General features: G+C 52.1%; 1 protein-coding gene across 2 annotated transcripts in view; it reads left to right on the top strand.

Annotated features, from left to right (window-relative positions):
* Positions 1–2999: 2999 nt before the first annotated feature.
* The window catches only part of GAD1 (glutamate decarboxylase 1), a 45273-nt gene continuing 22480 nt past the window's right edge, over positions 3000–25792 (top strand). Inside the window, exons 1-5 of one of the 2 annotated variants that reach the window (XM_075529282.1) lie at positions 3000–3105; positions 6493–6555; positions 12936–13094; positions 14778–15020; positions 23245–23335. In XM_075529282.1, the coding sequence (XP_075385397.1) occupies positions 3024–3105; positions 6493–6555; positions 12936–13094; positions 14778–15020; positions 23245–23335 (638 nt within the window). In that variant the 5' untranslated portion in view covers positions 3000–3023. The remainder of the gene's footprint in view (positions 3106–6492; positions 6556–12935; positions 13095–14777; positions 15021–23244; positions 23336–25792) is intronic. The other variant, XM_075529283.1, reaches the window with a different exon arrangement.

Below are 25792 nucleotides of genomic sequence, written 5' to 3'. Positions count from 1 at the left end.
AGGCCTCGGTTACCCCGCGCCCGCCCGCCGGCTGGGTGCGTCGGGCTAATTGGAAAGTGCCCTGGCTTTGCTTGTGAGGTGGCGAAAGGAGACGATTGCTGTCCTTTAATATCAAGGACAACTCGGTTATTTCAAACCTCACGCTGAGCCCCCGCTTGCTGATCAGACTGGAACTCCCCAAGGCGGCACCTGGAATTTTTCATTGATTTGTAAGATTTTCGTTGCGTCCACTGTGTCGTGACGGAAGGCTATACATCATAAATGACCTCAGCCTGTTGCACCACAACTGGGGGAGGGAGAGGGGTCGGAAAGTGGGGAAACCTGGGTAAGAAACCAGTGGGGACCCAATGTCACCCCACCTCCCAAATGTACTTAGTTCTGACAGAGAAAAAAAAATTGGCGGGGATGGGGTGGGGGGAGGGCATAGGGAAGAGGGGCGAACACGGACCCTTCCTCTCTGGGCGCCGCGCGCCCCCTGGTGGGGGCTCTTCCCGGGAACGCCCTTCCTTGCGCGGGGTATTTCCAAACACCGCAATCCATGCAACCAGAGAACCCTAAGAGGACATGAAACCAAAGGGGGAGTGGGCCAGGGTGGGGCCAGCCAGCCTCCTTGGGGGCCAGTCCCCAGCGTGTTATTAACCTTCAGGCTCGATCCCTCCGGAGGAGGGCTCCTTTCCCCTGCCACCTAGGGGCCAGAGCTAGCAAGGGAACGCAGCGCGAATGGGAGCGGGCCCTGTTCCCTGCCTGGGCCGCGGGGTGGGTGGCTCGCTCAGACCGGGTGGCTCCCGGGTCAGAGGATAGGAGAGTGAGGAGGCCAGGTGTAAGTACTCCCCTCCTCGAACACCCCCGGCCCCCCCGCCCCTCATCTCCTTGGTCTCTATAAGGATTCGGGCTCTGTACAGAGATTCGAGGACCTGACCCATGCGCGTTTCCGCTCGTGGAAGCGTGGCTGGGTCCTGAACGGGGTTGAGGGAGCGGGGTGGGGGATGGGGGGTGGGGGGTGGGATCCAGGCAAAACCACCGCTTTACTCTTCTCCGGAGGCATGGGAGGCGCGGGGGAGAAAGGGAGGAGGGGAGGCGCTCAGCGTGGCAGAATTCGTAGGAATTATCTTTTGCCTCCTTCACACGACACCCTGCCTATTTCAAAAATTAGAGCGTGCTGAATACGTACTGGATTACTCATAGGGTACTCCCCCCACCACCACCCTTTTTTTTTCCGGCGCAAAACCGTGATCTGGATTTAAAAGCTCCAGCGGCGGCCAGGCACCTGCACAGAGCGTCGCCGACGAGCTGCCCCAGCGCGCAGCGGCCTCGTGATTTCCCCGCGGAGCGGCTCCCCGCCTCCCCCCGCCGCCCCCGCCTCCTCCAAACCCAACTGCCTCCCCGCGATCGCTCGTCTCTCCTCCAGACGCCCGCGTGCGGAACAGAGCTAACCAGAGCGCGGCAGCAGCTGGAGGTGACACGGGCAGACTGCGCCCGTGGCATTGCCAAGCGGATCTCCCGAGGCGCTGCGCGGAGGAGCGACCAGAGCGCCTAGCCCCGTGGGAGCCCAGTCGAGGTGAGTAAGCGCGTCGCCAGTGGAGCTTCCTCCGCGTCCAGTCTGGGCCATTCACTTGGGGACCTCTTTGCCCGTAGATTCTCGGTCACCCACCCTGCTCTTTAAAAGGAAGGGCGTTCTGCCCGCCCCGGCCTTAGGAGACACCACTCGTTCTCCGCCACTGCGATTCGCGTCTTGCCCTGGGGCGGCCTCGCGCGATCTGCCCCCCGGCTCTCCCCGGCTGAGCGCGCTCGCCACGGCCGAGCGCAGCAGTCAAGCCGGCACCGGCGCGTCTCGGAGCGGTAACCTGTTACTTCTCCCGCAGGCGCCAGCCGCCGGCCCTTCGCTTTGCCCGGAGCGGAGTTCGAGTGCGTGCGCGCGGCTCAGTGTGGGGTGGGGGAACCAGGGGTGCGGGGAGGCGAGTGCGGGCAGCGACCGGCCGGGGCCTTTCTGCGGGTTCTTAGGTCTCCCCAGATTTGCCCGCTCTCTCCGTGTCCAGGGGCTCTCTAATGCCGTCGCTCCAGCGCTGCGCGCCAGAGTGGGGCGCTGCGCAGCGCAGTGTTTGTCCCCCTGACTGCCGCCTACGGCGCGCCGGGCGCAAGTTCGTTGCCCTGGTGATTCTCCCCCTTTTTGCCTCCTCCACCCACTTAGAGCCTGCGCGGGGAGAGGTAAAGGGGTCCTCCGAGAACTGGGTGAAGGAGAGAAAGCCCAAACCGAGGCTCGCTCGAGCCTGCGATGTGGCTCAAAGAGGGGTGGAACGGAACCAGAAGGAGGCGAGCGAGGTTCGGCCCGCGGCTTTCTGGCTAGCTGGAGCACAGGGTGACCGCGACTCTTGCCCATCCGAGTCCCAGAAAGACTGTGAAGGCATCGCCTTTTGTCCCCCTCTCACCTTGCTCACCCAAGTCTCTGGTCTCCGGAGCAGATAGTGTCCTTCTTTCCAGGGAATTAGCCAGACACAACAACGGGAACCAGACACCTAACCAGACGTGCCCGCCCCGTGCGCCCTCCCCCCGCTGAGTGCCCAATGGGGCTTGTCGCGGCTCTGCTCGAAAATCGCACTCGGAGCTTCCTCCCTTGCCTTCCAGGCCGAGGCCACCTCCCGCCCGCCCCCCAGTAACCCTCACTGGTCTGGGACCACCCCCCCCCCCTTTGTGTCAGCGTTGCACTCCAGGTCACCCCACTGCGCCGCCAGACTGGAGAGACGCCCGGAGCTACGTTGCCAGCGCCCCAGCCCGGGAACTGGCGCGCACGCCTCCCCCTCCCCCTGGCGCACCCCAGCTCAGCCGGCTCGCTGCCCTTCGTCCCTCGTCCCTCTTGCCCGCCGGGACGCCAGCGGAAGCGTCCGCCTCCCCAGCCGCTCAGCGGTCTCCCGCGCGCCCGCTCCCTGGAGCCCTCCACGCACAGCTCTCGCTTCTCTTTGCAGCCTGTTTCCGCGCTCAGGCCACGGAGCACTCTGGACATCAGAGGCCTCGAAACCAACAAGCTGATGGCGTCTTCGACCCCTTCCTCGTCCGCCGCCGCTGCGAACGCGGGAGCGGACCCCAATACTACCAACCTGCGCCCCACAAGTAGGTCCCGCCCTGGTTTCCCATCAAACGGACTCGGGGGAAGATGATGGTACCGGGTCTTGAGGAGGATGTGCTGGCAGAAAGAGAAGGGGGATGGGGGTGGTCGCAGAGATGGTGAAGGAAGGCCAGGGAATAAATAGGGCCCTGACCTGGGCCCGGCCAGAGGTCACCCGGCTGCTGGCGACGCAGGGCAGCTCCTGGAGCGCCGGAGAGCTGTGGCCACGCAGGGTCGCTGCAGCAGGGATGGTTGGGGGCTCCACCGCGAGAGAGGGTCTGGCGGCATTGAGCGTTGCTTTTGTTGCGTTGTGTGTGTTTTGTTTTGGGGTTTTTTTGGTTGTTTGTTTGTTTTTGTTTTTTTGAGCGATGGAAAAACGAGGGGCTGGGCAGGGGGAGGTGTGAGGATCTCAAGAGGGGAGAACGCATTTTCTCTTTTTGGCTTTCGTTGAGCCAGGATCTAAGCCCCCTCTCTCCCCTCCCCCTGCGCTGTGCTCCAAGTCTATAATCAGCGGAAATTTCGACGTTAATTGCAGCTTTTAGAAAGCTCAGGGTCCCTAATTGCTCCAAATTTGCGTCGAGCTATTGACGAGAGAGGGAGAAGCCAGGGGCGGGAAAGGTGCACGAAATGGCTCGAGGCTGAACCTCGACATTTTGAACAATTACATTTTAGACCAAGAGATGCGGGGAGTGGGAAGGAGGGGAGTGGAGTGGGCAGCATACCAAGTGTCGAGCGATGGGGCGGGGAGGGGCAGCCAGGTTTGCCAGGGCGGCCGGCTAGGAACCCTGTCTTTTTACCCCCTAGAAGCAAACCTGTCAGCTAGTGACAAGTCCATAAGGCGGGGGACAGAGGGGAGACGGATAGACGAAGAAAGGGGGATTCACGACTCCCTACCCCCAGCTGAGCTTCCTCCTTCAGCCCATTTCCAGAATGTCTTTAATTGATTGATTGCTTACTTCTCCGTAGAGGTGTGGGGATGAGGTGATTGCTCTCCTCCCCGTTTCTTTTTCTATGTTAAATTGAAATGTCTTCACCACCACCACCACCACCCCAAATCTATTAGCCCCAGAGAGTAACAGCTCCAGAATTTCTATATGGGACGGGTTTAAGGGTCAGCGTGTGATTAGGAGGGTTTTTGCTGTGTTTTTATATCGCTTCCTATAAGCTTGAGGAAAATGTCCATTCATCAACAAAGGGTGGTGGTCGGGGGTTCTTATCTGGTAAGACCCTGGTCCAGTTTCTCGGCGCGGTCACTGGCTCCCGGGCAGGAGGCCTTGCCATAAGTCCTCGGGCTGCGGTCCAGTTCTCCGGGCGGCTGCTTCCCCTCCCCCTACTCCCCTGGCGGGCTACAATTACCTGCACAACAAAGAGGGGCTCAGGAGTGCAGCCAGGCTTGGCGACTCCGGAACTGGGCACGGGCGACGGAGCTGGACCCAGCAAGCCGGAAGGAGGGCGATGCCTGCGCGCCTTTTGTCTGTTTCTCTGCGCTGGCCTGGGTGGGTTTCTTTATCCGTCCTCAACCTCGCTCGCCTGGAGGGGCTTGGCTGCAAACGCGTTCACCCAACCTTGAGACCGCCTCCTTTGGGTCCGCTGCTGCCCCTTCGTTAGGCCGCCCGTAGCTGGCAGTGTTTGCCCAGCCTCGGTCCTAGGCATGACAGAGGCGCTGACCTAAGTCTGCACGTGGCCTGGCACTCCTCTTGGGAACCGCCGAGGAGGAGGGCGATAGTCAGGCCGGCGGGGAGCAGGCAGCCCCTGACCCCGGAATAGCGCCCCCCCCCCCGTTCCTCAGTAGTGTAGTCTAGGCGCCCGCACCCAAGCCTGCCAGCGTCTGTCCTGCTCCCCACCCGCTCTTGTCCTCCGAGGGGCACACCTGCGCCTGCCCAGCCGGCCCCGCTCCTTTGGCTCTTCAAGGTCTCTTCCTCGACCCGCGCACACACACAGCCCTGCTTGCTCCAGCGACCCTCGGGCTGCAGGATGGAGCCTGACTCGCCTCGGGTCTTCTGGAACCCTCGTTCCATCAAAGAAGCTCTCTAGCTCCCTCTCCCCACCCCTCTTTCCCTCTCAAGCCCTACCCTCCAATTTGGAAAGACAACGGGACGTGTTTGAACTCCAACCTCCCCACTGAGTGACCTTGGAAAACTTACCTCCTCTGAACCTTAGTGTTTTATTTGTCAAAACGGGTCTCGGGTGAACACTCCTATCTGTCTCAGAGGGCTGTTAGGCAGATTCAAGCCAAAGCACTTTATCTGGTGGGACCAGCTCAATCCCCGCCAGGTATTGCTATTCGTGTTTTGCTTTTGCACCGATTTCCTGTCTGCCCTAGGAGCCCCTTTGGTGACTAGCCGTCTCCCGGACGTCGGGCTGTTTCCTCTCCCCGCTGGGGCTCGGTGGAGCCTCGAATTTAATGGATGTCACTCTCCTTATCGCAGCTAACATTCGCGCGGGGTGGAGGCGCCGGGAGGGATGGGGTGGGGGATGGGAGGCAATGGAGGGATCGCCGGGGGACGTCGAGCGGAGCCTGTCGCACCCGCCCAGCGGCGAACCCCAGAGGCCTGGGGTTGTTCACCGTTCCTAGTAGGAAGGTGCGCCCCAAGGCAGTTAGACCTTGAGAAGAATATTGCAAGGAAGGAAAATCCGGCCGTTCCCCCAGAGGTCATGACTCGACCCTAGGGCCCTCGGTGTCTGCTTACCGCCGCCTTCGTGTGCTCCCGACCGGAGAAGTCCGAGTCCGGGTCTGCGGCCCAGGCGCGGGAAGGGTTAACGAAGTGCCCAGGCGGGGACGTGGGGCCAGACACCAGGGCTGGAGTCTCCCCACTGTCCTCCTAACTCGGGGTCCGACGGGAAGGCAGCCATGCGAGCCCGATCATCTAGTCAAATACTATTTTTCACCCAATTAATTCCTGAACTCTTCCGCGACCCCATTTCATGCCAGTTTATTTTAAGCCGCCACTCCACTGGAGACCCGCCAAGAAATGATGAGACGTTTCGGTCCCAGATGTCTGTGCTCCCTCTCCGGGCTGCTGTGCGAGCCCTTCCAGTCAGTAGGGCCGAAATCCGGGGGCCGGCGGGGCGGGTGGGGGCGTCTGGCCCAGCCCCGGAGCCCCAGCCTTCCAGACTCCCTCACAGGGGTCGCTGGGGGCCTGGAGGGGCTATAGGAGCACCGCCCGGGAACCTTGGTCTGTATGTGGAGGCGAGAGGGACTGGTGGGGGCTCCTCCGAGGGACCTGTCTGCCAGCCTGCTCCCTGCGCCTGGCACGCACGAGCTGTGGGTGAGCCAGAGGGGGGTGGGGGCAGGGCAGGAATCCCAGTGCGCAGAGTCAACCTTTGCCCTTGCCTCGAGAGCGCCCGGCCCGAGCCGAATTGACGCCCCCTCTCGCCCTCTCTCACCCTAGCCTACGACACCTGGTGCGGCGTGGCCCACGGATGCACCCGAAAACTGGGGCTCAAGATCTGCGGTAAGTGGAAAGGGCGTGCGGGCGGGGCGCCAGTGTGGAGAGCGAGCTCAGGCTGGGGCGGTGGGGGGGGGGGGTGCTGTCCCAGGGCTCCAGTACCATGTTCAGACCACTGTCTCCACGGACACGCTCCCCCACGGTCTTGGGCTGTCCCCTCCTAACAAGGCCTTTCTCCTGGAGACCAGACCTCGCACCCCGTGGAGGAACCGCGGGGCGCCGGGTCTGAGCAGGAAAGCGAGGACAGTGCCCTCAGGAGCAGCCCCAGGCTCCTGGTCAGGGACCATGCCCCCCCAAAAGCAGGTGCGCTCTACCCTCGTAGCTCCGAGGTCCAACGGAACCCCTGAACTGCTCTGGCCTTTCCAGACTGCAGGCCAAAGGCAGGGTATCCGCCTAGCCCGGGGATCCCAAGCCCCCTTCATTCTTTCTTCCACTTAGCTCCACTCTTGTCCAGCGTGATGCCCTCACGCATTCCGATTCCGTTGGGAGAAACCTCGGTGGAAAGGGTAAAGGTTGCCAGCAGCCTCGAGGCCTTCCCGGCCGAGGTGGCCGGAGGTTTTGCCCGACGGGCCCTAACCGCGAGGAGCGCAGGGGGCGCGCTGAGGCCCGGGACGAGTGGACCCGTCAGACCCGATTTCTGTAGAAGGAAGGCAAATAGACAGCCCCCCTCCCCAGATGTGTGCGGGTCTGGAATGAAAGTGCCCGGTGAATTGTTTGTTTAGCGTTAAAGGCGTGGGTGATTTGTTCGAAGGGACACCGCCGGGTGAGTCCGGCTGAACCATGAGGATGAGCCCCCCCTTGACTCCATTTCACCGTCTAAAAGTCTCGAGCTGCATCGGGCCTGACAATAGGGCTGTCCCCGGGCCGGGACTGCAGAGGCGGGGGAAGGAAGATTAACGAGGGGCTTATCCTTCAGTCGCTGAGCGCCCCAGATAGTGGCGAAGCGGGCGCCGAGCACCCCCGGGGGGCGCCCGGGCCCAGCTCCTGCGGGCAGCCGGTCGGCCAGGGGGTGTTCACCCGGCCGGAGCTAACCCGCTGCTCGGGGCGGGGCCCCGGGGGCCCGCGGGCGGCGACCGTGGAGCCCGAAGGACCCAGGTCTGAGAATGATCCCTCCGACCCCCTTTGCTGGCCGGGGCGCGGCATCTGCGTTGGAGGCAGGGGAGCCGGCTCGCAGACGGAGGCCGGCTTCGGGGAGAGCCCCGCTGCACCGCGGGGCCCGGGGGTGTGGCCGTCGCCCCAGTCCGGGTGGCGGCCGGCGGGGCCCAGCCGCGCCTCCTTCGGGGCTGCGGGGCGGCGGCGAGCTTCCTTCTATAAATAGCCCACTCCCCCAGCCGCCATTCCCAGTTTAATGGCCCGTGACGCGCCGGGTCCCTTTGGCGGTCGCGGCGCTGGGCTCCAGCAGCCGTCATTGTCATGCAGCCGGGCAAGCAGAACTGAGCCCCGGGCGCCCGCGGAGGACGGGGTGGGGGTGGGGCGGTGGGGGAGGGGGGCGGGGGCCGAGCTGTGAGAGGTCCAGTGCCAGGCCAGCCTCGAAGGGACGGCCCTCAGGTATCTCTGCCCGCTGGCTCGGGCGTGAGCCCAGGGGGTGGGGTGGGGGTGGGGGGAGCCTCTTGCTGCCTGCCAGCTGCTGGCTCTCTCAGGGGTCTTGCAGAAGAAAAGGTCTGAGCACTTCTAGAACGCAACCCAGGGGCCGCTAGCAGACGGATTCCTTAAAGAAAGGACTTGAGCTTCCATGGGTCCTGGAAAAGGTAGCCCCGACATTAGCATGACTTCCCTCTCCAGTGCAGGTCCTGAGGGAGAGCCCTCGAGTATTGGGGCCCACCATCCAACAGAGTTTCTTCTCTGTTCCTTTCCTCCTACGCTACACTGCTGTCTGTCATCTTGTCTATTCCGACCCATGGGGACCGGATAGGACAGAGCTGAACTGGTCGCTAGGGAGCCAACAGACACAGCTTTCCACCCTTCCCCCTCCGCTGTCACTGCTGGGGGATTCACAAAAGCAGTCCCGACCCACTAGCCACCATGGTTCCTTCCCTAACAAAAACCCACCAACCAAAGATTCGGGCACTTATAGGATCAGGTAAAACTGCCCCTTTGAGTTTCTGAGACTGTCTTTACAGGAGAAGCCCTGTAAGCCCAGGAAAGTTTGCAACCCACTGGACAAGAACACAGGCCAGGGTAGTCTGTTGGAGGGAATTGCCTTGGCTAAATTTGGGGACCATTGGTTAAGAAGCTTCATCTTAGGAGGTCTGATTCTGAAACAAAAGGCCACCAGGATTTATTTTCCATCCTTTGAGCCAGCTCAGACGATACATTGTAACTCATAAAACTCTCCAGACCCACTGCCATCCAGCCAATGCCCACTCAGTGTCCCTATAGGACAGGGTTTCACTGCCCTGGAGTTAGGTTAACGAGAGGAGCAGGAAGCCATCTTTCTTCCACGGAGCTGCTGATGGTTTCGGACCGCTGACCTTCAGTAGCACAGCCCAACACATAGCCAATACGCCACCAGGGCTCCTCCATTGAAAGCCAGTGTGGACGAAATGCAGTTAATAGTTTCTGCCCTGGATTCACACACACTGGCCATTCCTCTCCTCCTGAACCTCATGGGCCTAGAGGGTGCCCTCTAGACTCAAACTGCAGGGGCTGGTTTGAGCTTTCCGCTTAAGACAGCAAGGGACTGACAAAGGGGTCTCTCTCTGCCTCCACACCCATTGTCACCAGGAACCCCGCTAAGCATCCTCAGCTTGCTCTAAGGTCCAACCCTCCACCTCTCCTACTAAAAGCCAGAAAGTCCCTGGATGTCCTTAGTTCTGGAGACAACTGCCCCTGGGTGGAGTAATCAGTTAGCCTTTCAGGAAAGGTAGGTGGGGTGGCCCCTGCACATGGACTTGGTAAACCCCAAATCAAACCCAAGTCATTGAGATGACCCTTAACCCTATAGGACAGAGCAGAAACAGCTCCTTGGGGTTTCTGAGACTGTAAATCTTCCTGGAAGCAGACGGCTCCATCCTCCCAGAGAGTGACTCGCTGTGGGTTTGAACTGCTACCTTGAGGTTAAGTAGCCCAGTGGTGGGATGGCCTAAATAGAATGAGACAGAGAGCCCTAACTTATGACCCTAGGCTCTGCTAATTTCTCAATGTGTCTTGGAACTCAATCGCTTAACTATGCAAAAAGGTCCCAGACTAGCTGCCAGTTACAAACCGTGAGCTGTTTTATTTAGCCTGCATGGTGCGGTGTGTTTAAATTGTTGTATTAGTAGCCACCTTCTAAAAATAGAGAGACTTCAAATATTCTGTATTTCTGGGTATTCTTGGGATTGGGGAAGGGATGAGCTGGCAGGGTGCTTTTAGTTCATAAACACTGGAAAAAGAGCCCCCTCCTCCAGGCAGCTGCAGCTTCGTGCCAGGGCACATGACATCCCCCCCACCCCACCCCCGCTCTGCACACAACTGGGAGCCCCACATGGAAACAGCAGGCTGCAGCCAAATGCTGGCTGCTCCCTTTAGGTGGACATGTGCTCTCTCCACCATGCGCTGGGTCCTTTCGACCTTTGCACTGGAAGTGGAGCTTCCCTCCCCTTGGCCTCGAGGTACCATCATGACAGAGGGCTTTCTCGTGTTGTCCCTTGATTTTGTTCTGCCAACAGATTGAACACAACTGAAGTCTGGGTTTCCCTTTATTCCCCTAAGAATACTGAGCTTACCCACAGCTTAAGCCGAACCTTTACAGCCAAGATAATACAGTCTGCTTGCATGTCAGGGACACCCCTGCTTCTGTCCTTGGTGAGCTGGCTAAGTTGTCAAAGCACTAACCCCAAGGTCACCTCCCACCTCTCCATCCTTGGAGAAATGTCTGGTCCCTTCCAGGCCTCTTGGAACCCGAAAGGCATGGGTCATATACCACTTTGAGGCTTCTAGTAGTTTAGAAATAATTACCTTTGAAAATAGGGTCAAACAAACCAACCCAGACAATGTGTACGAAATGTTCGTGTTTCTAATTGAACAATTTGCAATGTAAAATAATTGTGCTTTTTAATACGATTTATAGAAATTTATGGAAAATACTAATTCCTAGTGTGGTACACAGGAGTCCTGGTGGCATCATGGTGATGTGTTGGGCTGTTCATCACAAGGTCAGCAGTTTTAAACCTCCAGCCACTCTCCAGGAGAAAGAGGAGACTTTCTACTCTAGCAAAGAATGACAGTCTCAGAAACCCACAGGGGCAGTTCTACCTTGTCCTATAGTGTTGCTATGAGTCAGAATCAACTCAGTGGCAGCCAGAGTGTGGTGCAGGGTGGCCCTAGAATAAGATGCCAGTTGTAAAGTTGTGTGGTACTTGTAATCTCCCAGACCTAGCCGGACATCTCTGGAGTGCATGTGCCCAAAGCTCTACATCATTGTCCTGCTACCTGCAGCTAGCTATAGGGAGAACGAAGTTTTCCCCAGGGACTGAGGTGGAAGTCCAACCAGAGGACAGGGGCCTGAAGAGTAGGATTTCAAGGAAAGTAGGCAGGCCGTTTGTGTTTGGTGTTCCCCCCTTGGCAAATTTCAGGAGTCCTAGACCAATCTCAGAATTCAAGAACCAGATATTCCTCTTACATCCTTCCGGATGCCACTGCCTTCCTGGGAAATGCGGCTGCCTCCTGGTTTGGGACGCTGTGGGGTTTGGAGAAGTTCAGAAAGTGGAAGAAAAGGTGACAAAAAGGTTATGCCCCCATCTTGATATCTAAGTGTGGGATCTATGATCAACCACCCCCCTGCCCCCATGTCCTTCAGGACATTCTTGAGGGAGTTTAGAAGGTGCTGGGAACGATGGAGAGCCTGGCTCCTGTGCCTTCCTGTTCCTCCCTCCAAAAATAGATCCTGGCTCCTCTGTGTGGGAGGATTCTAATCACCGAAACCTTTCCCTGCATCCCTCCTTCCTGCACCCATCGCCATGGAATTGCTGTCCTGGGGAAGTAAAGCTGAATTCCCCAGATTAACTTGTCTTTCCTCACACCTCCTGGGACTTGCTTCCAAGTCTGCCTTGTGACGTGTGTGTGTGTGTGTGTGTGTGTGTGTGTGTGTCTCCCCAAGGATTTTGGTATCGACAAAGACAGCTTGGGGGTCACCCAGAAGCTTAGAGCCTTCTGCCTCTTAAAAGTATGTTGCACTTTGGGCTAAGATCCAGGCTGAATTGGAGGCGAAGGTGCTGAGGAAGGAGCGGGTTTGCAGGCCAGCAGACCCCGAGGGTCTGAGTGGAGGTGGAGTTGGCAGCTTCTCAGCCTTTGGCTCAGCCCGGCTTCTCTTGTTTGTCGCTGGTGTCCTTTGCTGTTGTTGTGTTCTTCCCGGGATGGGAGAGGTTTCCACTCCCTCTGAGCGGCTGGTTAGAAACTGGACTGCAGAGTCCCGCTCTCTGTCTGATTTTAACCTTGGTCATCATCAAAAAGCACACCCGTATCCGTTTTGCCTGCTAGACTATAAGGTACTGGGGTCAAAGATCTCTGTCTCATTTCTCTTTTTCTGCGTTCTTATCCTAAAAGCTTAGAACAGCATTTCTCAAGAAGGACATTTAAAACACTCATTGCCATCAAGTTTATTCCAACTCATGGAGACCCCACAGGATGGGCTGGACCTGCCTCCCTGCCTTTCTGAGCCTGCGATTCTCTCTGGTAGTGGAAAGCCTTATCTTGCTCCCACGGAGCAGCTGGTGGTTCCAAACTGTTGGCCTTCCGTGAGCAGCCAACAGCACACACCACTGTGCTGCCAGGACAAATGCCTAGTTTGAGCAGCAGATGATCAATGAGTATTTATAGAATTTAGAGTCGCCACATCGATTTTAAGTCTTTCTTGTCTTTTCCTCCGTTACCTTTGTCGAAGAGATCGGGGAGTTCAGGGGAAGGTGCCCTCCAGGTTTCAGTCCCAAACTTACCCTTATCCTCAAGCCTGTGAGCATTAACAGGGGCTGGAGGAAGGCATCCTCGCTAATCCCTAATGCCATTCCCCCTGCATCCTCTCCCTGCTGGTCCATAGACCCAGTGCTGGCAGAATCCTCTCTGATTGCCTCCCTTCCCTTAAAACTCCATCCTGGGGCTGGTTATTGGAGTTGAAGCTGTCCAGTCGACTTAAATCTGAGTTCAGAGTCACGTTCAGAGAGCAGAATGGGCATCACTTACTCTTTCTCTCTCTTGCATGGCTGGGTCTGTGCCATTGATGACACTTGGCAATGCCCACTTGCCGCCTGAAGGCGAGGAGCGCCAGGCCTCTAGATGCAAAGAGCAGGCATTAGGCTGCATGAGAGAAGCAGGAGCCTCGCTTGGAGAATCAAGGCGGACCCAGTAAGAGACCTTTGGCGGCAGGGTAGCTTGGCTGACTTCCTCTGATCAACCTTCTTATGCCACAGGCTTCTTGCAACGAACCAACAGCCTGGAAGAGAAGAGCCGGCTTGTGAGCGCCTTCAAGGAGAGGCAGTCCTCCAAGAACCAGCTGTCCTGTGAGAACAGTGACCGAGACGCCCGCTTCCGCCGCACGGAGACTGACTTCTCCAACCTGTTTGCCCGAGGTAGTTCGCTCCCTCCCCGGTCCTGCTGCTCTCCCGGCCGTTCCTCGTGTGCGCTTCTTGACTCCTTCCTGAAAGGTGGCTTCCTTCGCCATACAAAATAGGTCACTCTTCTCTCGGAATTCTCATGAAACGCCCTGCTGGACACTGGGATATGATAGTCTCCCAGCCTCCATCATTTTGGAGTCAGACGAAGGAATAAAATAGTTAACTTATTAGAACAGCCTCTCTCAGACACTGGAAGGGATGGGGGGGGGGGCTAGAATGGCAGCATCTGAAGGAACCTCACACAAAAGACCTCAAGTGGGTCCCATAATCACATTGAGCCCCCAGAGGTGTCACCGTGCTGTGAGTGGGCCTATCTTGAAATTCATTTTCCTTTGGGGACCGAGGACTGATTACTGCTGTGCCCGAAACATCAGTCTTGAGAAGGGTTTCCCCCTCTCGCTCCAGCAGACCAAAGATAGGCCCACTCTCCCACAGGCGGCAAACCAGAATATTCAATAAGACTTTCCTCCCCAGCCATTTTATTGTCATATAATTCACATTTTGTACAATTCAGTAGTTAAAATCACATCAAAAATTGGTGCACAAGATTCACCACAATCAGCTTTGGGACAGTTTCTTCATTCTTGTACTCATTGTTCTTAGTTCCCCATTTCCCCCCAACCTCCTTCACCCTACCCCCAAGAAACCATTAATCCCGTTACTGTCTCTATAGATGTATCTACCCTGGATGTCCCATACAGGAAAACATTAATTCAGAAAGCAACAATAACAAAGTAAAACAGATGACAACTTCAATTGAAAAAGCAGAAAATATTAAAAACTAGAACACATTTACATGAACTATAAGGACGATCAAGTGATAGGGTGCTATGCTAACTTTTAACCTAACTGCATCTACAACAATCCACTTTCCAGTGCCTTCCACCTGATAGCAAGGCTGTTCACATCTGTGGTCCGTGGTCAGAGGGGACTCACCAGGGGTTTAAACAGTGTCTTAAAAACTCAAGAGAGCATCCTGGGAACGGACAGAGAACACCATGAGTAGCTAGACAGCCTGCTCTAGAGCGATGGCTGACATCCTCAGCTGGGGCCACCTACAACATTCCCCCGTTATCCACGCAGCCCGATTCTGCCTAGCAGAGGCCGTAGCTCCTGAACCACCAGGTGATGCTTAGTCCCCTCCAGACATCCCAAAAGGATGAGGTCAAGAGAGACGAAGTAGTTCCCGAGTCTTCCTTCCAGCACTTATTTCCTGTTTCAGGAAACCCTGACGGCCACCATTTGCGGAGAGATCACAGCCCCTCCCACAGAGCAGATGGAGCACGTCACGACACCAAACATACGCCCTGGGTCTGAGACACCTTGTAGCACGAGAGCAAGGCAGGAGGGACCCTCCATTGGGATAAGTTCCCATCAGCCTGCAGATGACAACTGCAGGGGCAGGGTGCGCACAGCTTCTCAAAGCAGAAATCCCGGGAACAGCAGACAGTGTATACAAAATACTTGTGTATGTGTCTAGGCGCGTTTAGCTGAGAATGTGTCATATCAGGTTATTCTGTATGTCCTGAAATGATACTTAGCCAGTAAAAAATATCGTGTCTGCTTCTAGGTATTTCTGGGCCAAGGAAAGTAAGGTATGAGTGAGATGATAATAACGTGTTGGCTTTGCCTCCTCAGATCTGCTTCCAGCGAAGAACGGGGAAGAGCAAACAGTGCAGTTTCTCTTGGAGGTAGTGGACATACTCCTCAACTATGTGCGCAAGACCTTCGACCGCTCCACCAAGGTGCTGGACTTTCACCACCCGCACCAGTTGCTGGAAGGCATGGAAGGTTTCAACTTGGAGCTGTCTGACTACCCTGAATCCCTGGAGCAGATCCTGGTTGACTGCAGGGATACCTTGAAGTATGGGGTCCGCACAGGTAAGGGTGAGAGCTAGGTGGACTCCGGTGGCACCCTTGTTCTCCACACACCACTCTCACTTCAACCACCTTCCACGCCCCACATCAAAGGGATGGCAGCAAAGAGCTCTGTGAGCACAGGAATGACCATGGGCAGTGACCACCGATCAATGTCCCCCTGACTGAGCAAAGGCAGATATAGAAGGTGCAGACTAATGTCCAGTTTTGCATAACAAGTTGTTCGTTCTTGGTTTCAGACTATTCACAACCTAGAACAGAGTAACCCATTCTTTTTCATTTCCTTCCTCCCTTCATGTGGCTATTTTGTTCTGACAAATCCTATCCTTGACTGTCTCTGACACAAACGGGGCCCTTTCCCACCCCTTAGACCAGCAAGTGAACCGATTCTTTCAGGCTACGCCAATCTCTGGAATTTAGGTACCCTGAGTCACCATGTCCTATTTTCAGCTGCCCGACTGCCTCCTTTTCATGTTATAGGAGCCTAATCTAACCTGTAATTCTGGGAAAAGTGGTTATTTTCTAGATGTCTCAAGTTCAAGTGATTTGTAGCTGTCTCCCTGGACTGAGTCCAATTGTAGGAGTGAAACAATAGTTCCTTTTCCCTTTTGTACTCTCCCCACTGCAACCAGGCTTCCCTGAGCAGCTGGGCAGATGGGTCATGGGAACAGGCCATCTGTGGCATAGTTGCCATCACAGGGGAGCTTTTGAGGCCACAACTCACAGGAACCCCTTTTTCCTGCTTCTCCTCTTTCTTTCTCCCTCACTTTCTGTTTCTTCTCATTCTTCTTAGTCATTTGAAGATAAATTTAAAGCTCAAACTGGGGAGGGATGATAGATTTGAGTATGGCTGCTGGACGGAGAAATCAAAGTGTTAAAATGAAGGGGTATTTCTAAATAAGGGAACCTTCTAGCATAAGTGTAACTTCAGTGGATAACAGCTTCAGTAGTTAAAGCTCAGTTATAAGTACAAAGTCTGTGATGTTTGGTTTTTAATGAAAAGCACTACCACTGATTTACTTGTAGATCCGCTTTGTCTGTGGCTTCCTTGCTCCTGAGGGAGATCAAAGAGTGGAATTTAGCTGGATAAAAGATTCTGAATCCTCCATGTATGTTTTAGCTTGACCTATTTGGCTCCAGTGTTTTCTATTTTGTCAGTTCACTTTGCATACACTTTCACAGAGAGTTGGGGACTGCGTATTTTTATCATTAAAACACAATATTGTCTCTCAAAGAAACTTGTGTGCACTTGTCATAATAGCAGCCACATAATTAAAATCCCAAGGTGTTGCCAATGTTTGGTGAGCTTGACTGTTAGCGGAAAGGCTGGAGGTTCAAATCCATCCAGAGGGGTTTGAATGTCTGATTTTTTCCCCCCAAGTTAATCACCCGGCATTTTGTTCTGTTGTACATAGGTTGCTATGTACAACGTGCTGACTCGACAGCACCTAACACCAATATCGACAAGTCCACGAAAACCTTACTTTTAGCTCCGGTCCATTCTGATTTACCCTGTGTACAACCGAACAAAACACTGCTGGTCCTGCAGCTGCGTCCCTGATTGTTGGTGTGTCTGAGCCCATTGTTGGAATCCCTGGTTCAGTCCCTCTTGTCCAGGGTCTTCCTTCTTCTTTGGCTGACCTTCCATGTTACCAGTGACCTTGTATGTTACCGGTATGATGTCCTTTTCCGGAGACCAGTCTCTCCTGACACTGTATCCAAAGCATGAACAAAGTCTCACCAGCTTGGCTTCTAAGGAGCATTCTGGCAGTAGCCTGAGGCAGATTTGTTTGTGTTTCTGGCAGAATGTGGTGCTATCAATATTCGTCAGCAGCTCCATCATTCAAATGCATCTGTTCTTCCCCGGCCTTCCTCTTTCATTTTCCAACTTTCACATGCAAGCGGAGCCACGGAAAATCCCATGGCTTCGGTGAGGTGCACCTCAGTCCTCAAAACGGCATCCTTGCTCTTCTGCACTGTAGATCTTCTGGGGCATGCTTGCCAATGCAGCACCTTGTTTGATTTGCTTGGCTGCTGCTTCCATGCATAGTGGTTGTGGATCCAAGCAAGATGAAATCCTTGACAACTTCCATCTTCTCTCCATTTATCGTGATGTTCTTTATTGCTACAGTTATGAGGATGTGGGGTTTCTTTACAGTGTGTTGCAAAAAATACCGAAGGCTGCAGTTCTTGATCTTCATCAGAAATGACTTCAAGTCTTACTGGCTTTCCGAAAGGAAGGCTGTGTTATCTGCATAGTGTTGGTAGTTACTAAGCCTCCCTCTGATCCTGATGCCTCATTGTTCATATGGTTCAGCTTCTGGGAATATCGCTCAGCATAAAAGATTGATTACGTATGGTGAAAGGATGCAATCCTGATGCACATAGTTCCTGCTTTTAAACCACACAGTATTCCTTGAATGAGTCTTTGCGCATTTCATTTTAATACTTCACTTTGTCTTCTCAAGATTTTCCCCCCATTTGGGTCTTTTATTTCATAATTTCTTCCATTTTCTTTAGTTAATCTCCATTCAAAAGCAAGTTTCAGAGTCCATCCTGACATCCACTTTGCTCTTTCCTTTCTTTCTTTTTTTTTTTGTTGTATTTTCAAATACTTTTATTGGGGGCTCTTACATCTCTTATCACAATCCATACATTCATCCAGTGTGTCAAGCACATTTGCACATATGCCACCATCATCATTTTCAAAGCATTCTCTTCCCACTTAACCCCCTGATCTCAGCTCCCCATTCCTTGCCTCTCCCTCCACTGCCCTCCCTCCCTCACAAACCTTTGATAAGTTATAGATTATTACTTTCATATCTTACACCATCCTCCTTCGCCCCTCACCTACTTTTCCATTATTCATCCCCCTGGGAGGGGCTTATAATTGATCCTTGTGATCGATTCCCCCTTTCTCCCCCATGCTCCCCCAATCCTCCTGTTATCTCTGCTCTCCTTGTTGGCCCTGAGGGGTTTATCTATCCTGGATTCCCTGTGTTGTGGGCTCTTATCTGTAGCAGTGTGCATGTTCTGGTCTAATCCAATTTGTAAGGTAGAATTGAGGTAATGATAGTGGGGGTAAGGAAGCACCAAAGAACTAGAGGAAAGTTGTGTGTTTCATTGGTGCTATACTGCACCCTGACTGGCTCATATCTTCCCTGTGACCCCTCTGTGAGGGGATGTCCAATTGTCTACAGATGGGCATTGGATCTCCACTCCATGCCCCCCTCTCCATTCATTCTGGGTATGGTTTTGTTCTGAGTCTTAGATGCCTGACACCTGATCCCTTCAACACCTCATGATCACACAGGCTGGTGTGCTTCTTCCATGTGGGCTTTTTGCTTCTGAGAGGTCTGCAGGGCCGGTCCCAATCCCAACTATGTGGACACAACCACCCCCCGCCTCCCACCAAGAATGCTCTTCAGAGGACAGCACTGGGGCTACAGCTTAGGGATAGGAGCACGTTGGATTAGAGCACACAGGAGCAACGCAAAGGGATGGAGAGGGAGGAGAGGACATCCTGGCCCACGAAGCCCCGAGGACGATGTTCCTGCTCGGGGCAGACAACACATGGGGAGGACCATAAGGCCCGCCCCACCACAGGCACGGCGTCCCTCACTGAACCGTGATGCTGCGGGGGCAGCACTGGAAACACAGTGCAGGAATAGTGCACGGTCTGGCCCATCACACTGAGGCGAGGCACCGAGGGCATGCAGCAGAGCAGCAGGGGGAGCAGAGTGATGAAACCCCCGGGGAATACCAAAAATAGACTTTGGAGACAGTGACGCACCCCATCAGACTCGACTGGAAAGCACTCATAAGGCCAACACAGACCTTCAACTATTTATAGGCTTTTCCATTTTTGTCGATGGCTTTCTTTTTGCTATTGTTATTTTGGTTTTTGCTGTTGTCGTTATTGTTTGTTGGTTTTGACTTCCTTTGTGGTTTTATTTGGCTTTTCTTGGTTTTTGCACTTATTAATGTATTGCATGTCTATCTAGATTAGATAGGCAGGATAAATAATTCAGAGAGGAAAATAATGGGACCAATGGTTCCGGGGGGATACGGAAGAAGGGGAGGTAGGAGAAAGGAAGGGGAGATGGGGAACCAACCCAGGGATAAGAGAAAAACAAGTGGAGTAAAATCAATGGAAGGAAGGTCCTAGGATGCCTAGTGGGGCTTAATCAAGGGCAATGTAGCAGCGAGGAATTACTAAACCTGACTGAAGGTCAAACATGGTGGTGGGACAAGAGGAAAGTAAAAGGAAATAGAGGAATGAACCAGGAGGCAGAGGACATTTATAGAGGCCTAACTACAGCCATATATATGTTAAGAATTAAGGTTGCAGATGGACATTGGGCCTTGACTGAACACAAGAACACTTTGTTCTAACAATCCAGCATTTCTGTGATGCTCACCTTCCTGGCATGTTCGCTGAAGACAAAATGGGTACATAAGCAAATGTGGTGAAGAAGCTGATGGTGTCCAGCTATCAAAAGACGTAGCATCTGGAGTCTTAAAGGCTTGAAGGTAAACAAGTGGCCATCTAGCTGAGAAGCAACAAGCCCACATGGAAGAAGCACACCAGCCTTTCTTGTGTTTTTAATGGTTTTTGCTTTCTTCGTGAATGATGCTCTTGATGCCATCTCACAGTTCAACAAGTCTTTGGTCATTAGTATTTAATGTGCCAAATCTGTCCAAGAAATATTCTCTAACCCCAAGTGGGATATATTGAAGGTCATATTGTAGGTCTTGTGGACTTGTTTTCTTTTTCTTGAACTTCAATCTGAACTTACATATGAGCATCTGATGGTTTGTATCACAGTTCGCTCCTGGCCTCATTTTGGCTGCAGAGATGAAGTTTCTCCATCATCCCTTTCTACCGATTCCTGTGTACTCCTATGGGGAAGTCCATGTGGATAGTTGCTGCTTATGTTGTTGGAAAATGATGCTTGCCATGAAGAAACCGTTGTTCTTGAGAAATTCTGTCATGCAATCTCCAGCTTAGTTTCGGTCACCAAGGCCACATCCTGTAACTACTGCTGCTTCCTCTGTTTCCATCTTTCATATTCCTATCACCAGTAGTTATCTTGGTGGCATGTTTGATCATTTGAACCTGAAGAAGTTAGTAGGCTTCTTCAATTTCTTCATCACAGTGTTCGTGCTCTGTGTGGTCAGTTTGAGTAGACAGCTGCATTGACTGGCCTTCCTTGTAGGTATGTAGTATTATCCTACCCCAGCTGCATTGTACTGCAGGCTAGAGCTTGAAATGTGCTTTTTGATGATGAATATGACACCATTCCTCTGGAAACTGTCAATCCCAGCTTAGTAAACCAAACGATGGATTCCAAATAGCCAATACCTGTCCATTGCAACTCAGTAATGCCTAGGATATCCATGTTTATTCTTTTAGTTTCATTTTTGACAACTTCCAATTTTCCTAGAGTCCTACATTCTGTTCTGATTATTAATAGACATTTTCAGCTATTTTGTTCTCATTTTGAGGTGTTATCATCAGCATATGAAAATCCCCAAAGCTTTACTCCATCTACCTCAATCGCGTCAACTCTCCTCTCTCGTTGTCGTCAGAGTCTTCCGACCTCAGGGGCTCATGTCCTGGCGCAATATCTGACAAGGCTGTGCAGCTGTGCATTAGGTTCATAAGGTGACTACGCCCCAGAAGTGCACGACCGATTCCTTCTGAGCCTGGGCGTTCCTTGAACCCTGTTCACCTTGGGTGACCCTGCTGCCATTTGAAATCCCAGTAGCGTAGCTTCCAGCATCCCAGAAACACAAACTCCCACAGTCCGACAAACAAGTGGGGGATTGGGGATTGCTGTCCTTTAGATTTTAGATGCTGGTTTTGTCTTGATTGCGGGCATTTCTATTTGTTTTTGTCTCTACCACCTTACACTGTTTTGCTACATTAGCAAGTAGTGCAATTGAAATTTTTTATGATTCAGTTCTGTCTTTTTAAAAATCCCTATCATTCCATAGTTCAGTCACATCAAGCAGAATTGTACAATTGCTACCACAGTCAGTTTCCAGACATTATGTTTTTACATGGACTCCTTGACATCGTTTCCCCTTCACCCCACCCTCCACCACTGGACCCCCCTCCCCCTTGAAATCCTTATTCTATTTGCTGTCTCTATAGGGGCATCACATATTGAAAAACAGAAAAGCACATAACATAAGTTCAAGAGGGTGATCTCTAATGACAAGACACCTTTAAGTTACACCCTAATATGAACAAACAAAACAGTGCAGACCAAAAATACAGAGCATTTTGGAAACCAGATCAGGAAATACAGAACATTTTGGAAACCAGATGTATCAAAGGGGAGATCTACTGACAAAGTTTTAACAGTTCAAGTCAGATTTATGCCTTTGACCTTCTATACTCCTCTCTCCAAAGCTCTCCATTGAGTAAGCACGTTCCTCTCATCCCTCAATTGTAGGTAGAGAGAGTTCTCTGAAGACTTATCTCCTAATGAGTCTTGGGCTCCCTCCATCATCCATGGCCTTCTGTACCCTGGGTCCTCACAATTTAGGCTCTGATGCTATCTTATCTGATAGCCAGGCATCGTCTACATTCTTCGCCACATTTTGCTGTAGCACCTATATCTTCGGTGTGTTCTTTCTGGGGGCAAGCATCAAGCAGGGCCATGATGTAAAAATGAATTGTTCTTAAGTTGGAGCTAGGATTTGGTGTGAGCCCCAAACCCGTTTATGGATCTATGTTTTTCTTTCTGTCTTTTGTGTAATTTGTTATTACTTTGTGGTTAATGCATTATGTCCTATCATTCCATAGTTCACTCTCATCAAACAGATTTGTATTATTGCTTCCATAATCAGTTTGCTGCCATACTTTTCCTTCCCGGTCTCCTTCATGTCATTCAGTTCTGTATTAAATTAAAATGTCTGTTGTTGAGTTTTCAAATGGGTCTGTGATATACAATTTTTAATGGATCCCAACAAATTAGTTGTGTTGCAGGAAATCCCATAGGTTCTGTTGGTACTGAGCAAAATAGAGTGAAAAGCTAGTTTGATCTCTTCATTTCAGATGAGTGTCTGCAATCTGGGCCCACACTTTCACTAAGTTTACCATTTATGCCTCTTTTTAAACGATAAAAATAATTTTATTTTTGAGAACTCGTGAGATGGAGAGAGTGGTATATTTTGATATAAGTAGTAGATATAGTCCAGATCTTTAGAATGGGTCCTGATCACATTCAGGGAAGAAGAGACTTTCTCAGCAAGCTGGAGGGGGGAGGGGTTGTTAAGCCAGGGACAGTTATTTCAGAGGCAAAGGCAATTTCCCTTGGAAACACAGCAGTCAGCACATCCTTCCAACACCAGTTCTCTGTCACACACCCTAGATAATCTATTGCGGCGATGCCTTCATGACAGCCGAGCCAAGCCTGCTGATGGGGAGTGAGTTTTCCAGTGAGCCAAGTTGGCCAGAACTTGACAACAGTTCAGAAATTGCTGAGAACAAAGCCTTTTGACGTATTCTATGGGTTGCCAAAGACTTTACAGAGTTCTGTCGTAGCAGCATCTATTTCACTCGCAGTTCAGTGAGTGAAGGAAGCGGGTCTGCCTGTTTCACAGAGAAGATGCCAGAGCATCTTTGCAGTACATTAGCAGAAATGTAGTCCGGTACCTGACTCTACGTGGGCAAAACACATCCATATATCATGGAGGTCATACTTACTGGGTGGACCCAGAGACCCAGAGAGTGGTGCTTTGCCCACAGCCACGGCATCAAAGCCGCACTGCGCCCATGCTTGGTTTGGCTCACAATGCCACAGACCGTCTCTGGGGCCCAGCATCCTAGGGACGGTCAATTAAAAATGGAACCCCTTAGGGAGAACAGAATGACGATCACACTGCTTTCTAATGAAAATCAACGTAAGAGAAGAGCTCATCTGAAAATCGCCAAATGAGATGCTGGAAGTCTCCATCAGCTTTATAATACCAGAGTGGGCTTGTTTTGGTTTTCTTTATCAGTGTGACGCCCTAAAAAACAGATTAGGTTTACGGAGGTGTCATGAATGCTAAGGGCTGGTGTACAGTGGGATCACCTGTCCTTGGGGTCTCTCTGTCAGCAACATCATTGGGCTGGAGGTTCCCCATGGGCGGCTCAGTGGGATAGCCCTCCGCTTTGCAAGTAGCTCGAATGCCAGCGTTTTCCTTGACGCCTCTCTGCCTCCCTCTCTAGGTCATCCCCGCTTTTTCAACCAGCTCTCCACTGGATTGGACATCGTTGGCTTAGCTGGCGAATGGCTCACATCGACTGCCAATACCAATATGTAAGTCCCGCGTCGGCATCCGTGACGTATGGCTGTCGCTTGTTGTGTTAGTCCAGTCCCAGTGGTTTTATAAGTTTATTAAAGTTGTCCCCGTTGTTTTTCCTTGAAAATCTAGGTTTGTCCCAGTACTGGTTTAAGAGTCGGTATGCAACCCTTTCTGAATGGACTAATGTAACCTAGGAATAGAATGGTTGTAGGAAATGACAGCTCTCGCTTTCCAACTTGAATGTAATGGAATTTTCATGTGGAAAGACTTCATGTCTGCTATTGATCAATCTAAAGAGTTAGAGTTTGGGATGTGATCTGTGTCATTTTCCCATCCAAGTGCATCGATCCTTCTCAGATTGCCCCTGTAACTAAAGTTGCCAGAAAGCCACAAACCAGTTTAACCAAATCAATCTGTTGCTGAACGGAAAAGTCTACAATAACATTCAGCTGATACGTGATATATTCTTTCCAAAATAACTTTTCTCCGGGATTTGACATTTTCCCCAGACTCATTGACGTAGGCCATCTTGCCTTGGCTGCTGAGCTTCGGTCAATGTATTTGAAATGGCCTCCAGTGGGGCTCCGTTGCTGTGGAGAGGGCAGAGGGGGCTCTGTGGTGGCAGTCTCCCTTTCCCCGTGAGCCCGGGGCCAGTCCCCAGCCCGCATACTTCATGTTCAGCCACAGTGAAGGCGTGCATGTCGCTCCGGTGCGGCATCGTTTCGGTGAAGCTTCTAGACTAAGACGGGCTGGGAGACAAGCCGTGGTGAGCTGCTTCTGGACACCAGCCAGAGAAAACCACCTGGACCGCATCAGTGTGATCCTGTTGTGCGCTGGGCTTGCCACGAGCCCAAGCCGACTCCACAGCAGGGAACGACCACACGCGTGACTGTGGAAATATTTAGGAAATTCCACCTGCTTTTTTTTTAAGTAATGAACTTACTAAATAAGTATATAGGCTGTCCCTGGATGACGAAGAACTTCGTTCTTACTGCCGTCAAATCTAATTCGTACAGAAGTCAACAGAGTGAGGTATGGCTTGGTTCCTAACATCAGCTAGTCAAATGTTTGTTTTATTACGTAGTAAACCTTTCTATGCATAAACATTAAAGACACACTTGCAGGTACACTGAAGCATCTATAGCATAACCATACAGCAATGGTATTAATAATGTTGTGATGCACATCCCAAAGTAAAAGATGCCTGCTTGTCCTTATGAACCAATGTGTATGCCTCTAATTTTTCATATCACAGGCTCCTCACGGGTTGGTTCTTCCTGTGGGTTGCCTGTAAATCAGCCGTTCCTTACCCAGAGGCAGCCCGCAGTAGATTCAGAACAGTGCACACAGGTGAACGCAATGTGTCCCTTAGAATGAGAAATGCCCTTTGACCTCACTGTAGGATACAAGTTATTCGTGTTTCTGAAACGAACTACTCCCAGCCAGAAAACCTAAAGGCTATTTTAAAGCGATGTCTTGGTCTTCATATTCCCAAATGGTTTTAGTGCCGTGTCTGTGATACTCTAGATGCCGGATCCAGGGTAAACGCGTCTATTAATTAAGGATTCCGGCTTTGTTTGCTCATGTAAGACAACAATGGCAAAATCTCCAAAGCCTTTGTGCCAAAGGCATAAAAGATGACGATGGTTGAAAAAAGAAAACCGTTTTCATACCTGCTTCTATGACGTCATGGCACAACTTCCCAGGTCACTGGGGCTCTGAAAGCCGGGGAGGGACTCAGGGCAAAGGTACCACGGCTTTGTGGTCTCCTTCCACGAAAAGCTGGCCTGTGCCATCCCCACTGTATGAAGACTTGTGGGATCTCAGTGTAGCAGTGAGCCCAGACAGCGCACTACACGAGTTACAACTCGAGGGGAAAATCCCCCTATTGCTGAATTACAGCAGCTAATACTGAGGATCCATTTTAATTAGAACATACGGACTTTTAAACTCAACCATTTGGAAAATAAAGGAGAACAACAGAGTAAAAATCACATTTATAGTAAGGTCCAAGAACCCACGTTAACAAAAGCACTGAGTTCACCCATTGCCTCTAAGTGTGTATTCTGTGAGCCACTTAGCTGCTAGTGCTTAAGATATATATAGCCGATCACAAAGTAGATAAAAGGAACTCAGTCTTCTAAACCATTTATGACATGACACCCTCCCCAAAAGACTTTTTCTCAAACAGAAATCCAAAAAACACCCAAACTCACTGCCATCAAGTTGATGCCAACTCATAGTGATCTTGTAGGACAGAGTAGAACTGTCCCTGAGCTTTGGAGACTGTACGGGAGTAGAAAGCCCAGTCTTTCTCCCCAGGAGGGTCTGGTGGTTGCAAACAGCTGACCTGGCAGTTAGCAGACCGAAGCACAGAAAAATGCCATGCATTTTCCCTTTGGCATGTGGTCATCGAATCAAAGTCCCTGACTCTTATCGTGCCTCAGCTGAGCCACAAAACATGAAACTTC

This window comes from Tenrec ecaudatus, chromosome 13, assembly GCF_050624435.1.
Source record: "Tenrec ecaudatus isolate mTenEca1 chromosome 13, mTenEca1.hap1, whole genome shotgun sequence".
Classification (NCBI taxonomy): domain Eukaryota; kingdom Metazoa; phylum Chordata; class Mammalia; order Afrosoricida; family Tenrecidae; genus Tenrec; species Tenrec ecaudatus.
This window is presented reverse-complemented; position numbering and strand designations above follow the sequence as displayed.